Source organism: Cydia fagiglandana, chromosome 9 (genome assembly GCF_963556715.1).
Source record: "Cydia fagiglandana chromosome 9, ilCydFagi1.1, whole genome shotgun sequence".
Taxonomy (NCBI): Eukaryota; Metazoa; Arthropoda; class Insecta; order Lepidoptera; family Tortricidae; genus Cydia; species Cydia fagiglandana.
In genome coordinates this window covers 3,528,721-3,552,965 of record NC_085940.1, presented here as the reverse complement: position 1 = coordinate 3,552,965, position 24,245 = coordinate 3,528,721, and the positions used below count along the sequence as shown (strand labels likewise).

The window sequence follows — 24,245 nt, the reverse complement described above, 5'->3', positions numbered from 1 at the left end:
GAACAGTTTTTTCAAATTTTCCAGATACACAATCTTCAATGAAATTTTTAAATACAGGGTTCTCTAGTTGAGACCACGGTATGTTACAGCTTACTAGAAATTTTGTCAGTTCCAACCTAAAATCTTTTTTGAGAGAAGTGTGTCTTTCAGAGTTAAAATGACGTTTCACGGAAGATTTAGTTTTACAAAAACTAATATTGCACTTCGAGCAAAATAGATTTGTATCGCGAGCCTCTAGCTCAGGATAATCCTGTATAAACAACCCCACAAATTCATCACATGTTATTTTCCTTCGAGGCATTTTAAAGGCAACTTCTATTTGATTATGTTGTTACAAATAAAGATCAGTCAAGATTGACAAATGTCTAAATTGACTGATAAGGTTGCGTACCTAATAGGTAATCTTTTTAAGTACCAATCAAGTCAAGTATGGAGGTAAGATAGCATTGATATTCAATAAAATAATTATACATTTTAAGGTCGTAGGTATAAACGTTTCTCTATACGAATGTCATTTCTGTTTTTGACTGTTTTTTATAATCTTTCAGTATTGTCAAATCGTATTTGCTCCCGCGATAACGATGTATGGTCATCTATAGGTAAAGACCTATTTTATGTTTTTTTTTTTAATTTTAGACCCCGTAGTTTCGGAGATAAAGGGGGGGAAAGGTCATTTTTTGACTATTTTCTTGAATTACTTCTAAACTGTTTATTCTAAAATTATAATAAAAATATGTTTGAGATTCTCACATTGAGCTCTTTCATTTGATATGTAACACGATATAGTTTGTTAAACTTTATTTTTTGATTTTCTCATTTACCCCCCAGAAGTGGCCCCATGTTTAAAATTCATTTATTTACGTTACATATCCGTCTTTGGGTCACAAACTTACATATGTGTACCAAATTTCAACTTAATTGGTCCAGTAGTTTCGGAGAAAATAGGCTGTGACAGACGGACAGACAGACAGACAGACAGACGCACGAGTGATCCTATAAGGGTTCCGTTTTTTTCCTTTTGAGGTACGGAACCCTAATTAACGATTAAAAACCGATAATAGCGATAAAAAGTATAATGGTTGAACATCGATGATAAATCTACACAAGATTTCTATCGCAAATTCATATTTGTATTTTAAACACGAATTTTCTGTAAACCTTAACGAGTTTACGCCATTTTCCGTTCATTTGACTTCATATCTCATCTATAAACTGCACGAATTCTACGAATACTTAACACGTATAACAAGAATGTACATAATTGCAGGCCCAATGCGCGTCCCTGCGCATCACGGACTGCGCACAACTGCTGCGCGAGTGGCCGCGCGAGGCGGTGGCGCGCGACGACGTGTGCGCGGCGCAGTGCGGCGCCGCCGCGCCCCCCTCCCCTGCGCGCGCGCCGCGCCGCCCCCCGCTCAACTTCAAGTTCCCGGATCTGTCGCCGTTCGTTGCTAAGTGAGGAGTCAGTAGGGGAAGTGATCGTTCTTTAGACGAATGAAGTCGAAGGTGATTTAACCGAATTGAGAGCTCGCTACGTAAGCGATTTTTTTTTGACGAAATGTTTTTTTGTGTTTTCTTAGTGAGAAGCTTTAGTTCTATCGATCTAGGCACTTGGTAAAAAAGAACCTCCGTTTGGAATGTTTTTTTCCGGTACGTCCCGGACGTACAAGTTAAAATAGTTCATAGTAAAACGTGACGATTCGAAGGACGAATTACGAGGGATTCTAACCAAAAACAACAACAAAATTAAGTTTTGACATAAAAAATACGCACAAAAAATCCAGAATTCGCTAAAAAAAGATAATTAATGTCCTCAACTGTATCTGTGTTTAAAGAACGATTACTCATTTCCACTCTGGTTGTAGCCTAACATACAGTCGCTATCAGATATATCGGTGCGGCCGAGGTGCTCAAAAATATCTGAACATACACTCTAGGGCTGATTTGGACGGCGCGCGAACTCGCATACGATTTTACTTACATTGCGGACTATTGGTTACGTCCGATTCAACCGACCGATCAAAAACCGCAATGTAATGAAACTCGCATGCGACTTATCGCACCGTCTAAATGAGACCTAACGCTGTTCAGATTCAGAGGAGCTACCGCGAAAACCGGAATTCGCAAATTGCGGGGATCTTTCTCTTTTGCTTCAATGAAGGCGTAATTAGAGTGACAGAGAAAAATGCCCGCAATTTGCGAACTTCGATTTTCGCGGTTATAGGCCAGATGTTTCTGAGCAAGCCGAAAGCGGATTTCCTTTTACATTCAGTTAGCAACAGAAATAACTAAGCGACATGATCGTTTACATGTTTTTTTCTCTTGTTGACTGTACTTTCATAAAAAAAAATACTAGACAGGTCTAGAATCTGTTTGACAGTGAATGTTTTCGGTATGTAAAGTGGACATTTTAATTCTTAGACCTCAAATGGTAAATATTACGAAAATATATTGCTCAAATATATTGAACAAGAAGATTAAAAAATATGGTAAAATTAATTATCCGTCTATAACGGAGTTGGTGATTAATTTAAATATGATTAAGTGCCGGGAATATCAATATACGTAATAGTTTATGCAACTGTTACTTAATAATGGGATTAAAACACGAGTGTGATTTAATGTGATTGACCGTTTAAACGCCAAATGATAAACGGTTGCATAATAAGTAATTTATCTACGGACATATGAAAAACCTTCTGTTTTAATTTTTAAATAGCATCGCAACGGTTTTATGTTATGGGCGTAGATAAAAATAAATTAAAATGAGTCCCACTTTTAAATTATTATTTAAATGTAGGGATTAGAAATAAAATACTTTTCCAGTCTATACCTTCCCTTGTGTATTGTAGACTTGCAGAATTATATACTCCTTGTTTAAGTTTATTATAACAAATAATTATGTAAAGTGTATTCATCCTTACTTGTCCTATCGCGTAAACAAACACTTCTCGAAGACATTATCACACTTTTCTCTAGAATTACACAATAATCATCACTTAAAATGTTGTGTACTTAAAGAAACTCCCAAAGTATTGAAATAAACCAAATAATCACCGAGAAACCTCATTTCTAGTAAAATTTTCATCAATAATCGCAGTAACGAACGGATAACCTCAAAAACATCTGACATTACGATGTCTAGATTGTCTATGAATCGTATTGTTGGAATGACACTTTGACGTCACGTTTGTTTACATGATAAGACACGTGAGGATGAATAGACTATAGTTAAATATGTATAATAAATAGTTACTATTTATTAGTCTAATTTAGGGTATTGTTAAGATCTGTACATTGTTTAAGACACTTCGTTGCAATGCAATAATGTGGCTTTAACAAAACTGTTTCATAAAGTACCAAATTACATTTTTTATAATTTTATACTCTTACGAAATAAAATTCTTTTTAATTATAGTTAAGCATTTATGGCCATCGTTAGCTTTAATTTTGATGTGGCGAAAACAAAATTAGGTTAAGTATATTGACATAATGAATACACCCAGTTGTTCTAAAAATACAAATTGACATGCACTAAATGTTACATGTTACCAAGATGTACAATAACTCAGATGTGCAAGTTGCGGCAAGTTTCCAAAATATTGGAAACATTATCGGAAATTTCAGGAAATTTTCAGAGAAAATGATGGATTTCATTTTGGATATGGAAAATTCCGAGACCCATACAAAAATACGAGATGTTTCCGAAATTTATCCATTTGGAAATTTCGCTATTTTGGAAACTTTCCGACGGCAAATCTATAACTGAGTATAAAAATCAAATAGTTACCTTAAACTTGTTTAATTTACCGATATGTGCTGTTCTAGTTGTATAAGTTATTAAAACAGTTTTCAACATATTTTGTCACTGCCTAAAGGCCTGTGCACACCGGCTGCGTTTGCGTAGACGTGTGCGTGCGCGTTGTAATATATAGATACTTATGAGAGACGGCACACCTCTTGCGTGACGTTTTAGTGCACGCGCACGTGCACGTCTAGGCACACGCATCCGATGTGCACAGGCCTAAAAATGTACTTGTATAAATTATTGTAAAAAACATTGGCCGAAATCAAGGTGTAAAATAGTTATAACTAGCTATAGGAACACAAATCTCATCTAGTGACAAAACAAGTAAACGAATATTTTGTTTTAAAAATGTTGTTTTATTAAACTATCATTTCTAAACGCAAATATAAAAGCTTATTATGTACAAATCACTTTATTTTGTTGCATATCAAGTCTATTTAGTTTCCTTCTTTTTACAATAAATACGTTGCGTTTGAGTATATAAAAAAAAGATGTGTTGAAAAAAGGGACAACACAAAAGTTTGACATTTTGTTACGAATATAGTCTTGATTCGGGCCAAGGGCCAGTTGCACCAACCACGATTGACGTACTGATGAACGCCACTCACAAATTCCCGTACAATACCATGGGGTTCGCCCATGTTGGCCCAAGTATTTAGCAGATGGCGCTAGCATCTGTCAATCCCTACAATCGTGTTAAATTTTTGTTTTTTCAATGGATTGTATGTCAAATATCATAGAAAAAAGCAAGCTATGATGGCGCCATCTAACTTTGACAGTTGCCAACCCTATTTGACGAACGTTTTAATGGAGACAGACGATATGGTGCAACGGACCCTACAACTGGCCTCCTCGAAACGTAACGGTAACGCTTGCCTGTGACAACGCCGAGCGATAACACCAGGCATAATTTTGTTTGCACTCTCACTGCCTCTCAAAATCCTGCGGACAAAAAATGCATGTTATTTTAAAGAATTTCGTGGACTGCCAGTAAGGTTGATATTCTACCTGTCTAATGTGCATTGCGTCTCACTCTCTCACTAAGCTAACTGTGAGACGCAAATACACGATGGACAAAGAAATTGGACAGGCAGAATACCAACCTTATAAGCTAGAGCAGCGGTCGGCAACTAGCGGCCCGCGGCCCGCTTGCGGCCCGCGAAGCTCTCACTTACGGCCCGCGAGCCTCCTGGCTATTTTGTATGTAATAGGCTACATTCCTACTAGTCAAATCAGCTTCTTTTTTAGAACTGTCAAAACGATTTGCTAATATGCAATTTATATGAAAACAAATATAGTGACGTCACGGTAAACTCACTTACTTTTTATATTTCAATCCAATTTATTAAATACAAATTGTGTTTAAAAATAGCTGCTATCTATGTTTTTCTAATAATTATCTGGTGCTTTATTTCGTGCACGGTTTGAAAGAATTTATTTTAATTACAGGAAACATCCCTATATTGTCAAACAACAATGTCTGATAAAGTCACACATATTAACAAAAGTGCGGCCCGCGTCAACTTCCTTAACTACTATGTGGCCCTTGGCTGCTAAAAGGTTGCCGACCGCTGGGCTAGAGGACAAGTTTTTACTAATGGTATCAATCGATCAGGTTTGTTTTGAGGATCAAATCGCTATATGGGACCCTTTGCATTAAAGCAATATTAGAAAAGTCAGAAGCCGAAACGGAGATGGCGGGACGACTTGGAGGCATTCTACCCCAAATGGTGGGAAAATGCCGATGACAGGGTCGAGTGGAGAAAACGAGGGCAGGCCTTTGCCCAGCAGTGGGACACCAAAGTGGGCTAGAGAAAAAAAAAAGTCAGAAATTATAGTCAAAGTCTGACAATCGTACTCTACTCACGAAATGTCCTTAGCAAAACGGCAAGCAATCGTGACGTCACTAAATATTGCTGAGGAGCCGTCATACAGTTGATGTAAGTGATGTTATCGGATCTTTAAGTGGAAACCTTCTGTTAGCCGGTTGCACCACTTACACCAAACCGTCCCGTGTTATTGTATGGTAAGTTTCATACATCTCTGCTGCGTGACGTTAATCAGTTTGTTAACCGATACGTTGCGTGTTCCATTTTCGAAAACTTTTGGCTGTGGCGCGGAACAATCATTTCATGACACGGCAGCCGTGCCATGCGCCATAGAATATGATGACACTCCTCCCGTGTCATACGCCACACGCAAAAAACATTGATGACACGGCAGGCGTGTCAACAGCCCCGAATCGGTTAACTGTGGTTGGTGCAACTGGGCCGTAATCTACGGTCGGTTACCTGCGGACATGTGCCCGTGTGTCAGTTGGCGGCGACCTCCTTGAAGCCGTTGGTGATGGGCGCCGTTTCGTTGCTGCGCCGCCACAGCCCGTACACGCGCCCGGGCACACCCTGTATACAAACATACATGTATCAGCCACTTGCACTATCCCACTAACCCAGGGTTAACCGGTTAAACCTGGAGTTACCATGGTTACCAGTACAATGTGACACTAAGTTGGCGGTTTAACCGCTTAACCTCGGGTTAGTGGGATGGTGCAAGTGGCCCTTAGTCTACCACGTGTCCCAAAATTCAACGATAAGCTGGCACCAGAAGATGGACCTGCTCATGACTACTCGAGGAAAAAAAAGAATAAAAATATATCTAAATTTAATATTGTTATAAAAAAAAATGAAAATCGACACCTCTAGTGGTATTTTCAACGACCATATTGTCTAAAATTATTCAATTTTTTTTTTTTTTTTCCTCAAGTAGTCATGAGCAGGTCCATCTTCTGATGCCAGCTTATCGTTAAATATTGGGACACGTTGTATAAATCTAAAGCAGAAGTTTCTTAATTACAGTTCAAATCAATGTGGTAAAGTAGGCCCCTCACCAAGGCCTGTTCACTTCCTAAGAAAGTTATGTCCCCAAATAATTGCGCATGTGTGCGCTTGAAGCTTCTATGTGTGCGTTGGCCTCCGAGAAAAAGTTGCGAGTAATAAAAATAAAAACATTTTTCTACAGCAACATTGCTCCCAACTCTGATTTAAATTATCACGAATTTTATACATAATTAATCATAAAACGGGACTTAAAACGCTTAAAACTTAATTACACGCGATTAAGTTTTATAATGAATATTTGCTTCCAACTGTCTTTATCAATATTCATAAAATATATGGAGGGTAGGTACATCTACCCACCATAATAAAAAAATATATTTGTCAATGACTCTGTCCAACTGCTGTGGTTAAAGTTCATAACGAAAATTTTATTTATTAAATCTGTAAATAATAAATACAACGTAGCGGTACAACCACTTAAGACTGTAAGTCTGTACCTACATAGATTACAGCAATGCACATAGAAAATGTGCTAAATGCGGAGCAACGGCTGTTGAAGCAGCCAGAGTGAAATTTATACAGCTTTAGTGGGTTCAGAAGGAACCGAGTCATAACGCATCTGGAAAGCGTATTAATTAACCGTGAAGAAATGTATGAATTAATACAAGTTAGAAATCTGTGTAAAATGCCGTGTGTAAAGTGTAGTGTATCTGTGTGTAAAGTGTAATAGGTAGGCATGCCTAATGTTATTTGTATAATACTGAAAACTTTGTGAATGCGCTTTATTAATGTCTATTTTTATTAAGTTGTCAGGGTTTAATTCTCAGTGTATATTTCTATATGTAAAACATAATACAATGTTATAAACATAAATATGCCTTTTATTTAAATCAATAGATAATACCACAAACAAGGGGTAATATTTGCATCTTTCATATATTTCGTGATATGAAGATAACAAATATGTTTATCAACATAATTACTATATACCTATAATACCAATACCCGCCAGGCTAAACCGGTTGTCAACTTTAGTTCCATTGGTACACATTGAGGGCGCCAGTAGTATAAACGTATAAACGGTTGGGGACATTTTTTTGTATGGAGTTACCGTTCTTCTCCTAGTGAGTATTATATTCTTTGCCCCTCACTTATAGATTCGTTCTGTCCTTCTTCAACCACCTTTCATTTTGCCAGGGGTGCGAAACTCCTGAGATCGGTCAAACTCGGCTCCGCTCGGCTCAGCATTGCTCCGAGCAATTATTAGGGTTGGCACCACTTGACTACCTTCTGCGTGCACGACCACAGATAAGATAATCACTTGAATTTTGACAACCCTAAATAGCCGAAAGGGATAGTGTCATATATTAGAAAGGGATAGCATGATTCGACCCTGAACCGCTGTCAAACTTCGGTTTTGTAGGAAATTTCCTTTCTGTACGGTAGTACTATTCATAATATTCTGTGATCACAGTTAAAATCAAGGTGGGAAAGTAGGCCCCTCACTTATAGATTCGTTCTGTCCTTCTTCAACCACCTTTCATTTTGCTGCTACGACGACGGAGTATGAAGATACTCTGCAGGTTATTATCTCCCCAACTGAATATCGTCCGGATATCCGGTTGGAATTATGCGAACATAAATTACTCTTCATTATAATTAACTTTCAGTAACGAAAGAAACAACATCAAGTCGTCAATCTTAACTTAACATCAAGAACCAAATCAAGAAATCAAGAGTGAACAGGCACCTTCTGGGCGAGCTCGCTCCATCGTAGGCCACGTCTACGCCTCGGCTAGTCTGTGGCCATGAGTAAGCCCATTCATAATTTAAAAAAAAAAGAATCTTTGAGTACGGCAGACATGCGTTGCCTTTCGAAACGTTCTCAATGAATGAATATTTGTTGAACCCAGGGCAAAGACATATGTAACTTCGTATAAGATGAATAAAGTCTAAGGAAAAAACGTGCCTCGGAAATCAAGAAAAAGTCATTCTGATAGATGCCGCACACACCTTTAGCCTATGCTCGGCTAGATGGCGTAACGACACCGTTTCATATTTAACAATTTTAACACATAGATATGAATGGATCAAAATGATATAAAAATAATAAAATCATTTATTCATACATATACATTTTTTTGATAATTTTATACGTTTTCATTTTGAGTTTTAGTCGTGTGTCGATAGATGGCTGTAAATTTACTGTGACTACAAAATTCACAATAACAGGACCCCTCTATAGTAGGGTCAGTAAGGTGGACGATGTAGCCCATGTATTCTCTATTCTGGAAAATATCACTTTATAGTAGGCATTCATACATTATTTTGTAATAAAAAAATAATTTATAGGGCGTGGCGGTAACAATTTCCATACAAATGGAACTATGCCCAAAATCAAAGATTAAAAATGTTTACTAAAACACTGAATTTGACATTTTAAAAGTTAAAACATCATGTTTTAATAATTTTTCCATGCGTTTTTGCCCTTTTTTGGTACAAATTTGTTGTTTTTATTTTTCTCCATACAAACTTTCTCCCCCCCGCTTTCCCCCCTTAAGGGTAGATATTTTTAAATTTGTTTTTATAACTAACTTATTCCTTTTGTAATTAATCGATGTTCAAACGTTCAGGTTAAAATGTTCGGTAGTTTAGGATCTACATGTGTTTGAGCTAAAGACATTTTATTTCATAATATCCCATACATTATAATATCTAACAAAACTCTGCTTACTTCCAGACATCATACAATCTAAACCCTTGAAGATATAAAGCTGAAATTTTCAACATCAATTAAATGCGACAGGTTTAAGTTTAAAATAAAATGAAATTTTATAACATCGACGCTTAAGGGGGGGAAATGGGGGGGGGAGAAAGTTTGTGTGGAAGAAAAATAAAAACAACAAATTTGTACCAAAAAAGGGCAAAAACGCATGAAAAAATTATTAAAACATTATATTTAAACTTTTAAAATGTCAAATTCAGTGTTTTAGTAAACATATTTAATCTTTGATTTTGGGCATAGTTCCATTTGTATGGAAATTGTTACCGCCACGCGCTATAAATTATTTTTTTATTACAAAATAATGTATGAATGCCTACTATAAAGTGATATTTTCCAGAATAAAGAATACATGGGCTACATCGTCCAATTTTTTATTTAGTGCAAATCGCCACACTGTGATTGTAACATCCAAAATTGTCACAAAAAATGACATAACATTTTCATGTTTTGTACAAAAATCTTTTTTTTTGTATGGAAAGGCATAATAATTATTTCAGAAATGAATTCCTCGTCCCTAATTTATACAAAAATGATATATAAATTGCCCTAGTTGCTAAGACTAGGAAGGAATATAACATAGATTGGACCTGGGGAGCCGACCCTTCCCCCCCCCCCCCCCTTCTTGGGGGGTCTGCATGGTACGATCTCCTGGCTACCGGGCCAGAATTTTTTTTTTTTTTATTATGCATGGGTTTACTCATGGCCACAGACTAGCCGAGGCGTAGACGTGGCCTACGATGGAGCGAGCTCGCCCAGAAGGTGCCTGTTCACTCTTGATTTGAAGGATCAACTTTGTTTGACCTAAGGAACAATCGTGCCAAGCGGCATCGCCTGAGACTAAAGTGCATGCTAAATGACCTTACTGACCCTACTATCTATACTATCTATGCTTTTTGCTATGCGTAAGTTGACCACAGAGTGTCTTCTGTGTTCACTTGTTCAGACTTGTCAGTCAATTTATGTTGATGTAACTGTCAATGTAAGTTATTAAATGTATTAAAAATGGGTCACTCACGTATTTTAAGTCAAAAAACGCTCGACATGTTTCACTCCGTACCGAGGAGTGTCATCAGGAGCTTGCTAAAAAAAGTCAATGTAAGTTGGTTAATAAATAAATATACCATACCTGCCACAATCGCACGGTGCCGTCTTCAGAGCCGGTGGCGTACAGCTCGCCGTCCGGCGACCACCGCACGCAGTGCACCGGACCGAAATGGCCTTTGTTACACTCTGAAATAGTCACCGAAAATACATTAATAAAAGTTGAAATGGTCAGCATCAAAAACGACGTATCAGTCATTTTATTCAACGTTAGAAAGTTCAGAATAGAAAACGGCAATTTCGTTAGTCGCTAATATTTTTTACTGAAAGACCAATCCCTAAATTACGAAATTGGAATTTCAATATGTGCGAACCGCATAAAGCAATTAGGTAAGTATGTATAGCGATTATAGCGCGTTGCAGTAGTGAAATCATAACTGAAAAACATTTCCCTTAATTTGTGGCTTTCCTAGTGCCTTTACCTAGATCTCAAAAAAGCTTTAATAACTAGCCACCTTATACTAAAATGAATTCTGTTTATAGGTGAATAAAATTCATTTTTAGTTTAGGGTGGCCAGTTACTAAGAGGTGGCCATTACTGGTGAATTACACTAGTAGTTACCTAGTTCGGTGCCCGTGTTGTAGTCGAACTTGTAGACCTTGAGGTCCTCGCCGCCGCACACGAAGGTGGCCCGCGAGGGGGCCAGCGAGGCGGAGTAGCACTTGGTCGGGACGGCCACTTCGCGCATCTTGCGCATCGTGTCCGCCGAGTAGGATGACACGTTGGTACCTGTCGATATATACTACAGTACCTAGCTCGGTGCCCGTGTTGTAGTCGAACTTGTAGACCTTGAGGTCCTCGCCGCCGCACACGAAGGTGGCCCTCGAGGGGGCCAGCGAGGCGGAGTAGCACTTGGTCGGGACGGCCACCTCGCGCATCTTGCGCATCGTGTCCGCCGAGTAGGATGACACGTTGGTACCTGTCGATATATACTACAGTACCTAGCTCGGTGCCCGTGTTGTAGTCGAACTTGTAGACCTTGAGGTCCTCGCCGCCGCACACGAAGGTGGCCCGCGAGGGGGCCAGCGAGGCGGAGTAGCACTTGGTCGGGACGGCCACCTCGCGCATCTTGCGCATCGTGTCCGTCGAGTAGAATGACACGTTGGTACCTGTCGATATATACTACAGTACCTAGCTCGGTGCCCGTGTTGTAGTCGAACTTGTAGACCTTGAGGTCCTCGCCGCCGCACACGAAGGTGGCCCTCGAGGGGGCCAGCGAGGGGGATTAGCACTTGGTCGGGACGGCCACCTCACGCATCTTGCGCGTGTCCGTCGAGTAGAATGACACTTTGGTACCTGTCGATATATACTACAGTACCTAGTTCGGTGCCCGTGTTGTAGTCGAACTTGTAGACCTTGAGGTCCTCGTCGCCGCACACGAAGGTGGCCCGCGAGGGCGCCAGCGAGGCGGAGTAGCACTTGGTCGGGACGGCCACTTCGCGCATCTTGCGCATCGTGTCCGTCGAGTAGAATGACATGTTGGTACCTGTCGATATATACTACAGTACCTAGTTCGGTGCCCGTGTTGTAGTCGAACTTGTAGACCTTGAGGTCCTCGCCGCCGCACACGAAGGTGGCCCGCGAGGGGGCCAGCGAGGCGGAGTAGCACTTGGTCGGGACGGCCACTTCGCGCATCTTGCGCATCGTGTCCGCCGAGTAGGATGACACGTTGGTACCTGTCGATATATACTACAGTACCTAGTTCGGTGCCCGTGTTGTAGTCGAACTTGTAGACCTTGAGGTCCTCGCCGCCGCACACGAAGGCGGCCCGCGAGGGGGCCAGCGAGGCGGAGTAGCACTTGGTCGGGACGGCCACTTCGCGCATCTTGCGCATCGTGTCCGCCGAGTAGGATGACACGTTGGTACCTGTCGATATATACTACAGTACCTAGTTCGGTGCCCGTGTTGTAGTCGAACTTGTAGACCTTGAGGTCCTCGCCGCCGCACACGAAGGCGGCCCGCGAGGGGGCCAGCGAGGCGGAGTAGCACTTGGTCGGGACGGCCACTTCGCGCATCTTGCGCATCGTGTCCGCCGAGTAGGATGACACGTTGGTACCTATCGATATACTACAGTACCTAGTTCGGTGCCCGTGTTGTAGTCGAACTTGTAGACCTTGAGGTCCTCGCCGCCGCACACGAAGGTGGCCCGCGAGGGGGCCAGCGAGGCGGAGTAGCACTTGGTCGGGACGGCCACTTCGCGCATCTTGCGCATCGTGTCCGTCGAGTAGAATGACACGTTGGTACCTGTTGAAGAGTCAATAGTGGATTTTATAATATACATAAATTAATTTAAAAAAAAACAAGGTGTTGCACTCTGGGAGTGCTAGCAGAAATGAAAACTCAATGACATAGTGCAAAATGCGTGCAGCACTATGTATAGTTGAGATTAACGCCATCTAGCGTTATTTCATCGCAATACTTGAAACCCCTAAGCACATCACAGTTAGTACTTGAGTTATATTAGTACCAGTTAGAGGGAAACTCACTAGATGACATTTAAATCAATAAAGAAAAACTCAATGACATTGTAATTCGATCAGGTCACGTATCCGTCTTACGTCTTACGGTCACGTGACACCTGTCGCGAGTTTAACATTTTTTCCCCATCACAAAAAGTGAATAGCTCCGCTAAAGAAGTTTTCACTTCATAAATCTTTTTATTTTATCACGGGCCTATAAATCCCGGTACCTTGATAGGCTTGCGTGGGGATAAGGATCCATGCGACACTATGATTGGTCGAATTTATTTGTTGCCCACCATAATTCATACTAAATTTACAGTGGGGAATAAAAACAATGTGAGACTGTGACAAGGACAAACAATAATAGCGCTTTCGCTGCTACTTCTACTGAAAGATACGTAATGGTAACATTCCATTTGTAACCGCAGCTGCACTACCGGTACTGAACGCGTCGCTGTCATTGTCAATTTCCATAGTAAAATGAACAGTAATGCAGCTGTCGTTGCCTGTCTGTCACCTTAAGACTATCCCGTTCGGTCATTTCCCCCCACCCCTCATGCCTGATCCAGTTATAGTAGATTCATGGTTCCTAAAGATTATGTCAAAATTGAGTGGGCCTCGCTGACAGCTCAATTTATAATCCAATCAAGAAAGAGTTAGGTTGTATAATAATCCGCTGTACACGAGAAACCTTGCACAAGTTCATGGAATTTTATATAAACGAATTTAACCTCCTACTTCATCTACCTGACCTAGCAAACAAAATTTTGGTCAGGGTTAACACTAAGCGGGAACAGGAGACCAATTCGGACTTTAAAATTGAAAATATAAATAAGAAACCTAATAATATTAAGGCTATTGTTAAAAAGGCATTGATAGAGATAAATGTAAAAAGACTCAGTAGCATGTAAAAACACTTATAATAATGTAATAATTTTGATAGGGGTTGCTCCCCATGTCCCTTAGTTCTAATAATCTTAAAAATGTAAGATTAGTTCTAAGTTAATAGAATGTTAATTCTTTTTTAAAATAAACAGTTTAAATTTTAATTTTAATTTTTTAATTTTAAAATCAAACTAGATTTGCTATCGATATGATGCGAACTTGACACGACTCACAGTACCTCCCGCTTGCGTTAATTAAAAATAATTGAAGCTTGCACAGTGTTTAGTTTAAACTTTCTCTTTGGGCAGTAGTGTATTATGTGATGAATAGTATAAAATATTTAAAAAAATACCTAAATACTAAAAAAATATCAACAATAACCGTGAACTCACCGTGTGCTACTGTCAAAATGGCGCCATCTCTTGACAGCTCTAAACTATTTGGAATTGAAGTAAACTCGATTTTGTTCACCTCCTGAAATAAAAGTATATTTGTTAGACAAAAGAACAATTAAAAGTATACACAATAAACAACTGTTTAGTTTAAGCTGTATTGTAAACTCTATGTCTAGTGTAATAGGGTCGGTAATGTATTGTCTCACCTGGCCAGACGTCCTGTCCCAGACGCGCATAGTGAGGTCGTCGCTGACGCTGGCGATGCGGGAGTTGTGGACAAACACCGCGTGGCGGATACTGCTGGTGTGGGCGCTGAATTGTAAACTCTATGTCTAGTGTAATAGGGTCGGTAATGTATTGTCTCACCTGACCAGACGTCCTGTCCCAGACGCGCATAGTGAGGTCGTCGCTGACGCTGGCGATGCGGGAGTTGTGGAGAAACACGGCGTGGCGGATACTGCTGGTGTGGGCGCTGAATTGTAAACTCTATGTCTAGTGTAATAGGGTCGGTAATGTATTGTCTCACCTGGCCAGACGTCCTGTCCCAGACGCGCATAGTGAGGTCGTCGCTGACGCTGGCGATGCGGGAGTTGTGGACAAACACCGCGTGGCGGATACTGCTGGTGTGGGCGCTGAATTGTAAACTCTATGTCTAGTGTAATAGGGTCGGTAATGTATTGTCTCACCTGACCAGACGTCCTGTCCCAGACGCGCATAGTGAGGTCGTCGCTGACGCTGGCGATGCGGGAGTTGTGGAGAAACACGGCGTGGCGGATACTGCTGGTGTGGGCGCTGAATTGTAAACTCTATGTCTTGTGTAATAGGGTCGGTAATGTATTGTCTCACCTGGCCAGACGTCCTGTCCCAGACGCGCATAGTGAGGTCGTCGCTGACGCTGGCGATGCGGGAGTTGTGGACAAACACCGCGTGGCGGATACTGCTGGTGTGGGCGCTGAATTGTAAACTCTATGTCTAGTGTAATAGGGTCGGTAATGTATTGTCTCACCTGACCAGACGTCCTGTCCCAGACGCGCATAGTGAGGTCGTCGCTGACGCTGGCGATGCGGGAGTTGTGGAGAAACACGGCGTGGCGGATACTGCTGGTGTGGGCGCTGAATTGTAAACTCTATGTCTAGTGTAATAGGGTCGGTAATGTATTGTCTCACCTGGCCAGACGTCCTGTCCCAGACGCGCATAGTGAGGTCGTCGCTGACGCTGGCAATGCGGGAGTTGTGGAGAAACACGGCGTGGCGGATACTCCTGGTGTGGGCGCTGAGTTGTAAACTCTATGTCATGTGTAATAGGGTCGATAATGTATTGTCTCACCTGGCCAGACGTCCTGTCCCAGACGCGCATAGTGAGATCGTCGCTGACGCTGGCGATACGAGAGTTGTGGAGAAACACCGCGTGGCGGATACTGCTGGTGTGGGCGCTGAATTTTTCCACGGCTGTAAATAAATTGTTGTTTAAATTTCTATTATGTGTATGACACCGTAAGATTGTGAAGATTACTTTACAATCTAACGTAGGTTAGGTTAGTTTGTAATCTCCCTACCGTCAGTTTATAATTTAACTATCGAGATTATAAACCGACGAGTGTTTACAATTTTACGGTGACATGTATACTAAATAGCAGCCTTACTAGCTATCCCTAATTAATTTGTCATAAAATGTTGATATTCGTAATGTCCATAATGTTAGCTTTCATAATATTTTTTGTCCTAAAATCACTTGCCATACCTAATGCTGCGTAAATGCTTCATTATGAAAAATCCAATGTCTTAAGAAAATTCTGGCAGAGAATGCCATTTGGCATTAAGTCCCCCATTTGTACATTGTTGTATATATTTTGTGCAATAAAGTTTAAATAAATAAATAAATAAAATTCATAGGACCCCCCATAAAAATGGGCCTAAATCCTTTCGCAATCCCGATAAGATCTCCAAAGAAGATTGCGTTAGCACAATCCAGTACGGATATGATGGTCGTTCTTGTCTACGTGACAGCGTGATAAAACGGTGTCCGTGACTTTCTATCCCACGGTGTTAAAAAGTGAGTTATTTTATCATGTGGATAAAGATGGATAAAGCTAACCATAATACGCCGGCTGCTTTCAAATACGTGTGTTTTATTATATCTTTTGGACAGCGATTTAAATTACTAACCACAACGAGGCACCTGTATGCACATAGGAATTCTGACTCAGACCAAAACCTTGAGGTAACAATACCTAGTAAATACTTAACCATAAACGCATTGCTTTCGGCAAGGACTCTGATTCAATTAGAATTTGTTGTGAAACCAACGAGGAAAACGGTATTTTCCCTGTATCTGTGTGATCAATATCAACGCAATTATGATGGATGCCTAATCTGAGGGACTTTCGACGTGTTGCCTGTCTATCGCACTTATAAATTCGTCTGTAAGTGTGACAGGGAGGCAACACGTCGAACGTGGTTCGCGGTAGGCCCTCTGGTCACAAAGAGGGGAGCGATATGCTCTCGGTATGGGTTACAAGCAAGCAATCAAATAATATTGGAAATGAGGAGAGACCTATAATAGTTTCGTAAATATACGATACAAGTGCGGAAAAAGGAAATTCGAAACGAGTGGCAGTAAATTAAACGCACTATTCGCATGTGTATCGTACGTTTTACAATACATATGGCCGTTTAAACTTTTGACATACGCACGGAAAGTGCTCTTTTCCACACTAGTGCGGGAAAGTAGGAATGTAACTAGTCGCGTCCTTTGTTGAGTCTTTTTAAGAGCAACTCAAAAGGACTCGTGCCTTCGAATAAAGACTCCGTCAACAATCGTAATCCACAAATTTTACATAAAGACAATGCATCTCGAAAAAATAAAAAAATCAAAAGTTCTCCGTAAAGAGCTCGAGTCTCTAGGAGCTCGAGTCTCTCGAGCAATGGAGGAGGCCTTCACCCTATAGGGATTCATTAGTAAAGTCACATATTATAAATCATAGTTTTATTTCCATTTTTAATGTAAACACTTTACAATGAATAAAGGGCTTTTTTATTTTTTATTTTATTTATTTATAAGTCTTAAAAGCTGAGTCGAGTCCTGAAGCAGAGGACTCGAGTCCTAACCAACTCTGGCAATGTGACGTAGCTCATAATATTCTGTGTCATTCCCAGTTGCGCGGTACCGCGCGCAAGCCGCGTCGGTTCCGCTACCGCGCCAATATGACTGAGCCTTTATATTTAATATAGTAGAGAATTAGAGATGCAACGGATAGTTGTTTGGCCGGATACCGGATGTTCAGCCTGACCATCGGCCGGATGGGATAGGATAGTCCGGATACCGGATAGTAACCGAATACCCGGTGCATATCTAGTAGGGAGAATGTAAAACTCACGGCCAGCCTCAGGCTTGTTCAGATCGAACACCCGGATGAGTTTCTCGTTGCTCGCAGTAAGAAGAAGAGAGTCGTCAGCGTTGAAGTTCACGCTCTTCACTATGTGGTCGTGGTCAAACGTGTGTACCACCTCGCCGTAACGCGCGTCCCAGAGTTTCGCTAAAACAAAAAAATATTGTCAAAACACAACGGTTATATAGTCTGGGCAAACTATTATTTCAGAGGAAAAAGGCGGTAAACTAGAAAAATATAGGCGCGAAGAGTCAATCTCAGTCAAGTTAGCATTTTGAGTCAGGGCTACGCCCCACACGGCTCCTTTGTGCCCCTCGAAGGTCCATCCATTCAACCGTCTCCCTCATCGTCTTACAATCTCTGTCTTACAGTAGATATCATACCTGAGAAGTCAGCAGCGCCGCTGGCCGCCAAGTTAGCGTTTTGAGTCAGGGCTACGCCCCACACGGCTCCTTTGTACCCCTCGAAGGTCCATCCATTCAACCGTCTCCCTCACCGTCTTACTATCTCTGTCTTACAGTAGATATCATACCTGAGAAGTCAGCAGCGCCACTGGCCGCCAAGTTAGCGTTTTGAGTCAGGGCTACGCCCCACACGGCTCCTTTGTACCCCTCGTAGGTCCATCCATTCAACCGTCTCCCTCACCGTCTTACTATCTCTGTCTTACAGTAGATATCATACCTGAGAAATCAGCAGCGCCGCTGGCCGCCAAGTTAGCGTTTTGAGTCAGGGCTACGCCCCACACGGCTCCTTTGTGCCCCTCGAAGGTGCCAATCCAGTCGCCTGTCTCACCTTGCCGCAACATGGGCTTGCCATCTATAATGGAATTCATAATTGTAGTCATAGACATGTATTGAGACAGACATTACATTGCAAAGCGGGAGCGTTTGTATATTCATATCTAGATCATTGTGGAACATTCAGCTGCACATTAATTTTAAAGCATTAACGTATATCTCAGGACGGGCCTTAAGCCGACCACTGACTAACAGGCCGCCGGACGATATCGGCCTGTTAGTTAAAACAAAAATTTGACAGTTCCGAACAACTGACCGGCCGATATCGTCCGGCGGACTGTTAGTCAGTGGTCCGCTTTACGGGCACTAAAAATGGTCCTAGTTCAGCGGTGTCACTCACGAATTCGAGCCAATCGTGCAGTCTATCGCAACTAGTTGCGACCAATCGCGCGCGTGATGCGAACTCATCAACCAATCGCGTTGTAGCGGTGTCACACCGCTTTACCGGCCCCATTCTTATTGCCCGTAAGGCCAGTCCTGAGATATACGTCAATGTTTTAAAGGCATTTAGTTACTACTTTATTAACCCTTTGAACGCCAGACAGCAAAGGAATATGCCGTGCCCTGGACGCCAGGCGATCGCGATTATTTGAGCGAAATTGAACTTTACGGAGTCCCGCGTAAGTCCCTATTGCATTGGCGAAGCTGACGGCTGTGGCCGTCGTTAGCGTCCTTGGCAAGACTTTCCGATGACGTCCACAGTCGTCTGTGACGATCAAAAGGTTAAAATAGTAGTAAAATGTTAGTTTTTTCACATCCCTAACCAGTAAAACATTATTACGTAACCCTTCCCAATGGAAAATATTAGAGGAGGCCTATGCCAAGAGGCAAACTGAGCTTCGAGACATATTATAACACACATAATATAAACAAGAACATGTCTAGTACTCACACAAAACAGAGAAGTTCAGAATAAAAAGGCTTATCATAAAAAAAACCCTCTGTTCAATATGAAATAATTTATAAGAAATCTCAATTGCTCAAAGGTTAACTGGAAGAGATCCCTGAAAGGGATAAGTTCGCCTTTGTATTAATGATGTGTTTTTTCATGTTTCATGTTTATTTTTGTGTACAATAGTGTTTTACTACTAAAATATTTAATTTATTGTTGGATTAATTGTACAATAAATTTTGACCAAAATATATGAAATGCGAAGCATGTTATAGAGCATAACAGTAGCCACATGGCATAATGTTAGTTTGTCAGAATGTTGTATTGAGATATTATATGTCTTTGATTATCACTTACACATACATTATTTATAGACATTGACTTTGAAATACGTTGCCCATAAATGGACCGGCATAATCACGCTTACACTATGGAAATGCTACATCAAGTGCCAAGGGACATAAAAGCACTACGCTTATAAGATACTAGCGACCCGCCCCAGCTTTGCATGGGTTAACAAATTATACACCTAAACCTTCCTCAAGAATCACTCTATTTATAGGTGAAAACCACTTGAAAATCTGTTCAGTAGTTTTTTAATTTATCGCGAACAAACAAACACACAGACAGACGCGCTGGGGATTTTTTTAAGGTGTAGTGATACAACAAATAAATGTGACGTCCCACGGGCAAAGGTACCTTATGGCGGGTATGGAGTTATGCATACCCCAGTAATCTACAATAAATAAGCTATCGATAACACAAAAGATCAACCTTCTAAGTTGCGTAGTTACAGAGATATGATTTTTTGAAAATAATGTTGTGAAATGAGCAACTTTACGATAGAGAAGTTTTAAGTTTAGCCGCCTAAAAAACTATGTTCCTGAAGTAAGTTACATAGTTGACTACAAATAATAATACCTTATATATCTGAGATTAAAAAAATGTTGCGACTTGTTCTGTAATGCAAATAGCAACCTTTGATATCGACTGATTTATGTGTATACTAACCAATCTCTTGAAAATAAAGTTTTATTTGATTTTCACGATTGATTGCAATGAGCTGTCAAGATTTAAATTGTATCTATTAGAAAACGACACTGAGAGACAGTTTAAGCAAAAAGCAATACCGATTTAGAGGTGAAAATGTATTTTCTGACTTTTTCATATAAAATCAGAAAATTGAATATTTTTACTTTTAATGTAACACACAATCAATTTTTCTGAGCACATGAAAGAAATTCTGTCATTCAAATGAAATAAATCCTAAAACCCCAACTAAATACTATATTTAACCCCTTATGCCACTTTAAACTTACATAACAATTACAGTATTTGCTCCATACATTTACGAAAAGGTACCTTATGGAAATAAATCTAATAATACATCACTACAAAACATCAATCACATTGAAGTTTATCTTTTATGAATAGAAAATATTAATTTACATTAAACTGCCACAAATTTAATTAGTTCTTCGTCATAATAATCTTAAAAAAGACTAATAATTTGTATGTAATGAAAAGGTACCTTGTGGTTAAGTTACATGATGAGGCATGATGATGATGGAACAGTTAGGATAAACTAATAATATTTTGGGGTAAAGATGGTATAAATAGTCTATTTCTTTTCAATAATATATTTTGGTTGCCATTGAAGACAAGCGGCATTGAGGTTCAATGACCTCAGATATTCCATAAGGTAATGCGTCGGGTATTGGCATTTTTCAGCAAACCAATGGCTGATTTATTGCATGCGACCAAAGCAAATGAAGATTATACTAGTTAAGAAAGACTTTACGAGAGTAACTTTGGTATAATAGCAGGCTACTTGGATTTGTAATGTCGGTCGATGTACGGTTATAATATTTGCTAGGCGCCCCAACCAGGACTGAAATTATCAAATTAGTTTTGCAGAATGCTAATACAGTTCTCTACCAAACTTCTTTTCCCGTATTGACTAGTTTTTTTGGGAATTTTCAATCTTTTTTCCATAAGGTACCTTTTCGACTAAACTCTGAGACGACATTACTAGGCTTATAACTAACTTATAACAAAAATAAAAACAGGTAAACAAACGTTACGCATTAAGGTTTCAGATCACACAATTAAAAAAAATTGAGCATTTTTTCACCTCTTTACAAAACATTTCATATCTCCGAAACTAGAAACCCTCATAAGGTACCTTTTCCCGTGGAACGTCACAAATTGTCAAGTGCAATTAACCTAGATAGAAGGCTCACATGGGCCAATCATATCAAAGCAAAGAAAAAAAACCGGGCAAGTGCGAGTCTGACTCGCGCACGAAGGGTTCCGTACCATAAAGCAAAAAAAAACAAAACAAAAAAGCAAAAAAAAAAACGGTCACCCATCCAAGTACTGACCCCGCCCGACGTTGCTTAACTTTGGTCAAAAATCACGTTTGTTGTATGGGAGCCCCACTTAAATCTTTATTTTATTCTGTTTTTAGTATTTGTTGTTATAGCGGCAACAGAAATACATCATCTGTGAAAATTTCAACTGTCTAGCTATCACGGTTCGTGAGATACAGCCTGGTGACAGACGGACGGACGGACGGACGGACGGACGGACGGACGGACGGACGGACGGACAGCGAAGTTTTAGTAATAGGGTCCCGTTTTACCCTTTGGGTACGGAACCCTAAAAATGAAGCCAACATACAATTTAAGCGCTTACTATGGCTAATAGGAAGACAGTCCCCTGTGACACTAAGCAACAAACTTTTGGTATACAAATGCATCATAAAACCAATCTGGACGTCTGGTATACAACTCTGGGGATCAGCTAGCAACTCTAACCTTGAGATCCTTCAAAGATTCCAGATTATTGTCCTCAGAACAATATCTTGTGCACCCTGGTTTGCCCGAAATAAGGAAATACATGACTACCTACATATACCAACCATCAAAGAGGAAATAAATAGCTACTCAAAGAAATATAAAGAAAGGCTAACAAACCATGAGAATGAACTTGCCAGAGACCTATTAAACGACACCGATAACATCACAAGACTCAAAAGGTGGCAGATCTTGGAACTAGATCCACCCTCTCTCTTCACATAAAAGGAATGGTGGTTAATGGACCACCACCTTGAAAAAGAAATGTATAGATACATACAATCTGATTATGGCTAAGAAAGCCGACGACAGATGAAAGTATAAAAAAAAACTACAATTAACATAAGTTATTTAATAAAAAAATTCTCTTATCCAAAGATTGTCTGGAAGGTATTGCTTTTTAGCAATAAGACCACTCATTGTTTACCTCTACTTAAATTGCTGTATTCTCTGTATTATTTTAGTTATTCTAAGAGTCCATAAAGAAACTGTGAAGCATTCTCATGAGTATAAACAGCATTCATATGTGACACTAAGTAAAATGCTCCAATGTCCCAATCGTCTCAATGCCTGCTATGGGTATAGCTACACTAAAATTGTCCCATTATACTTATTTATTATGCCTAGGGAGGCAATGATTCTTCATGATCAATACATGCTTTTATTACATATTCGAAATAGCTGGCTAAAATGAATAGAATAGAATAGAAATACATTTATTTATGACAAACAAACACAGATGACAAAAACATGTTGACAAATATACAATGTATAACATTTAGTGAAAAATGCCATAATAGGGTCACAACTCAGCATGTTGCTGGCAAAGCCAACGCTGTTCTTCCGTTGTAACCCAGGCGTACGTCGTTCAACGACGAGGCGGTTATGCTATAATTTACTAAACTAATTAAAAACTAGAACTAGAAAATGGATTTATAAGTACCAAATTAATTAAAAACCAATAAAGGTTTGGTTATAAATATACATCTAGAAAATATAACCATATCCAACACTCCAAGAAGTTGATTGGCTCACTAATTTATGAAAACATATTTGAAATATTCTTGGCATGATCCTTTTCAAACATTTCTATAAATGGTAAAGGAATAGACAAACTCAACTCTATATAAGGAAAGATAATCTTAGATGAAGGTTGCTCTATTCTCATTTAAGATCACTTTATCAGCAGTTAATAGCTGTACATGAATAACAATACCTATAATTACAATTAATGTTGCAACAAAACTGTTTCCTTAATGAAAGTTATTAGTTTTCTCAAGTGTTAAGATATAAACATTAATGTCAAGATCTTATTGGAGCCTTGGACAAGTACAAGGTGACCCAGAGCAAGTGAAATGTCAACATGTAAAACAGAAAAGCGATTTTATTCGGACAGTGACACAGTACGAACACAAAGGCCTATAACTTAAAAGTCATGTCAACATCGTGAACAAAAAGCACGGCGGCGCGACGTCAAGGCGAGCGGCTGCGAGACACATACGAGCGGATACTCAAGGCACTTCCTGCAAGCCCGGAAAGAGAAGGCCATCACACACCTAGAATGCATGCCGGCCGAGCGGACCGGTCGACGAAAACAAGAAAAGTGAAGGCCTTTCCAATACATCTTAACCTAACATCTGTCGCGACCAATCCCAAACAAACACAACCCAAACACATTTGCAGGTCTTCCACCCACGACTAGGCCAAGGCAAAAGGGCACGCAAGTGCAAAGCAGTCGTTAATAACTCACCTTTGCAGGCAGAAATCAGGTAATACCCATCCTTGGTAACGTCACTAAAGTCCAAATGCACCACTGGTCTAGTATGGCCACCACATGTAAGAGGAACTTGCTTAAATGTTGTCATTTTAATTAATTTTGTTTGTTGTACTTTTGGAAAATAAAACTAATATCTTTGTTAACTAAAATTAACCTAATGAGTCTGATCGAACTGAATGTTGACAACCGACTGACGGAAAAGTGCAACGCAGTGTTGCTATATGAGAGGCCATATATAAAAATAAAAAAAAAGTAACGA

The 24,245-nt window shown here is 40.1% G+C and overlaps 3 protein-coding genes across 7 annotated transcripts in view; 2 read left to right on the top strand and 1 right to left on the bottom strand.

Annotated features, from left to right (window-relative positions):
* Nucleotides 1-4,157, top strand: part of LOC134667146 (heme peroxidase 2) — a 109,540-nt gene extending 105,383 nt beyond the window's left edge. For all 5 annotated transcript variants that reach the window (XM_063524443.1, XM_063524441.1, XM_063524440.1 and 2 more), the window contains one exon: nt 1,268-4,157. In XM_063524443.1, coding sequence (XP_063380513.1) covers nt 1,268-1,459 — 192 coding nt within the window. In that variant the 3' untranslated portion in view covers nt 1,460-4,157. The remainder of the gene's footprint in view (nt 1-1,267) is intronic.
* Nucleotides 1-24,245, top strand: part of LOC134667159 (uncharacterized) — a 287,834-nt gene that overhangs the window by 214,463 nt on the left and 49,126 nt on the right. The gene's annotated exons all lie outside the window — the stretch shown is intronic.
* LOC134667218 (serine-threonine kinase receptor-associated protein) lies at nt 3,786-24,197 on the bottom strand. Its single transcript, XM_063524545.1, has 9 exons — nt 23,960-24,197; nt 18,344-18,478; nt 17,651-17,809; nt 15,601-15,722; nt 14,272-14,353; nt 12,609-12,776; nt 10,557-10,660; nt 6,100-6,210; nt 3,786-4,750 (listed from the first exon to the last, which is right to left on the bottom strand). Exons 1-8 carry the CDS (start codon nt 24,072-24,074, stop codon nt 6,121-6,123), a joined length of 975 nt encoding a protein of 324 aa, XP_063380615.1. The 5' UTR covers nt 24,075-24,197; the 3' UTR covers nt 3,786-4,750; nt 6,100-6,120.

Coding starts and splice junctions, on each gene's coding strand:
- LOC134667218 (XM_063524545.1), bottom strand. CDS start 24,074: ATGACAACATTTAAGCAAGTTCCTCTTACATGTGGTGGCCATACTAGA. Junction 15,723..17,650: donor GAACAAGCCTGAGGCTGGCC/GTGAGTTTTACA, acceptor ATTTATTTACAG/CCGTGGAAAAATTCAGCGCC. Junction 10,661..12,608: donor CAACACGGGCACCGAACTAG/GTACTGTAGTAT, acceptor TGACTATTTCAG/AGTGTAACAAAGGCCATTTC.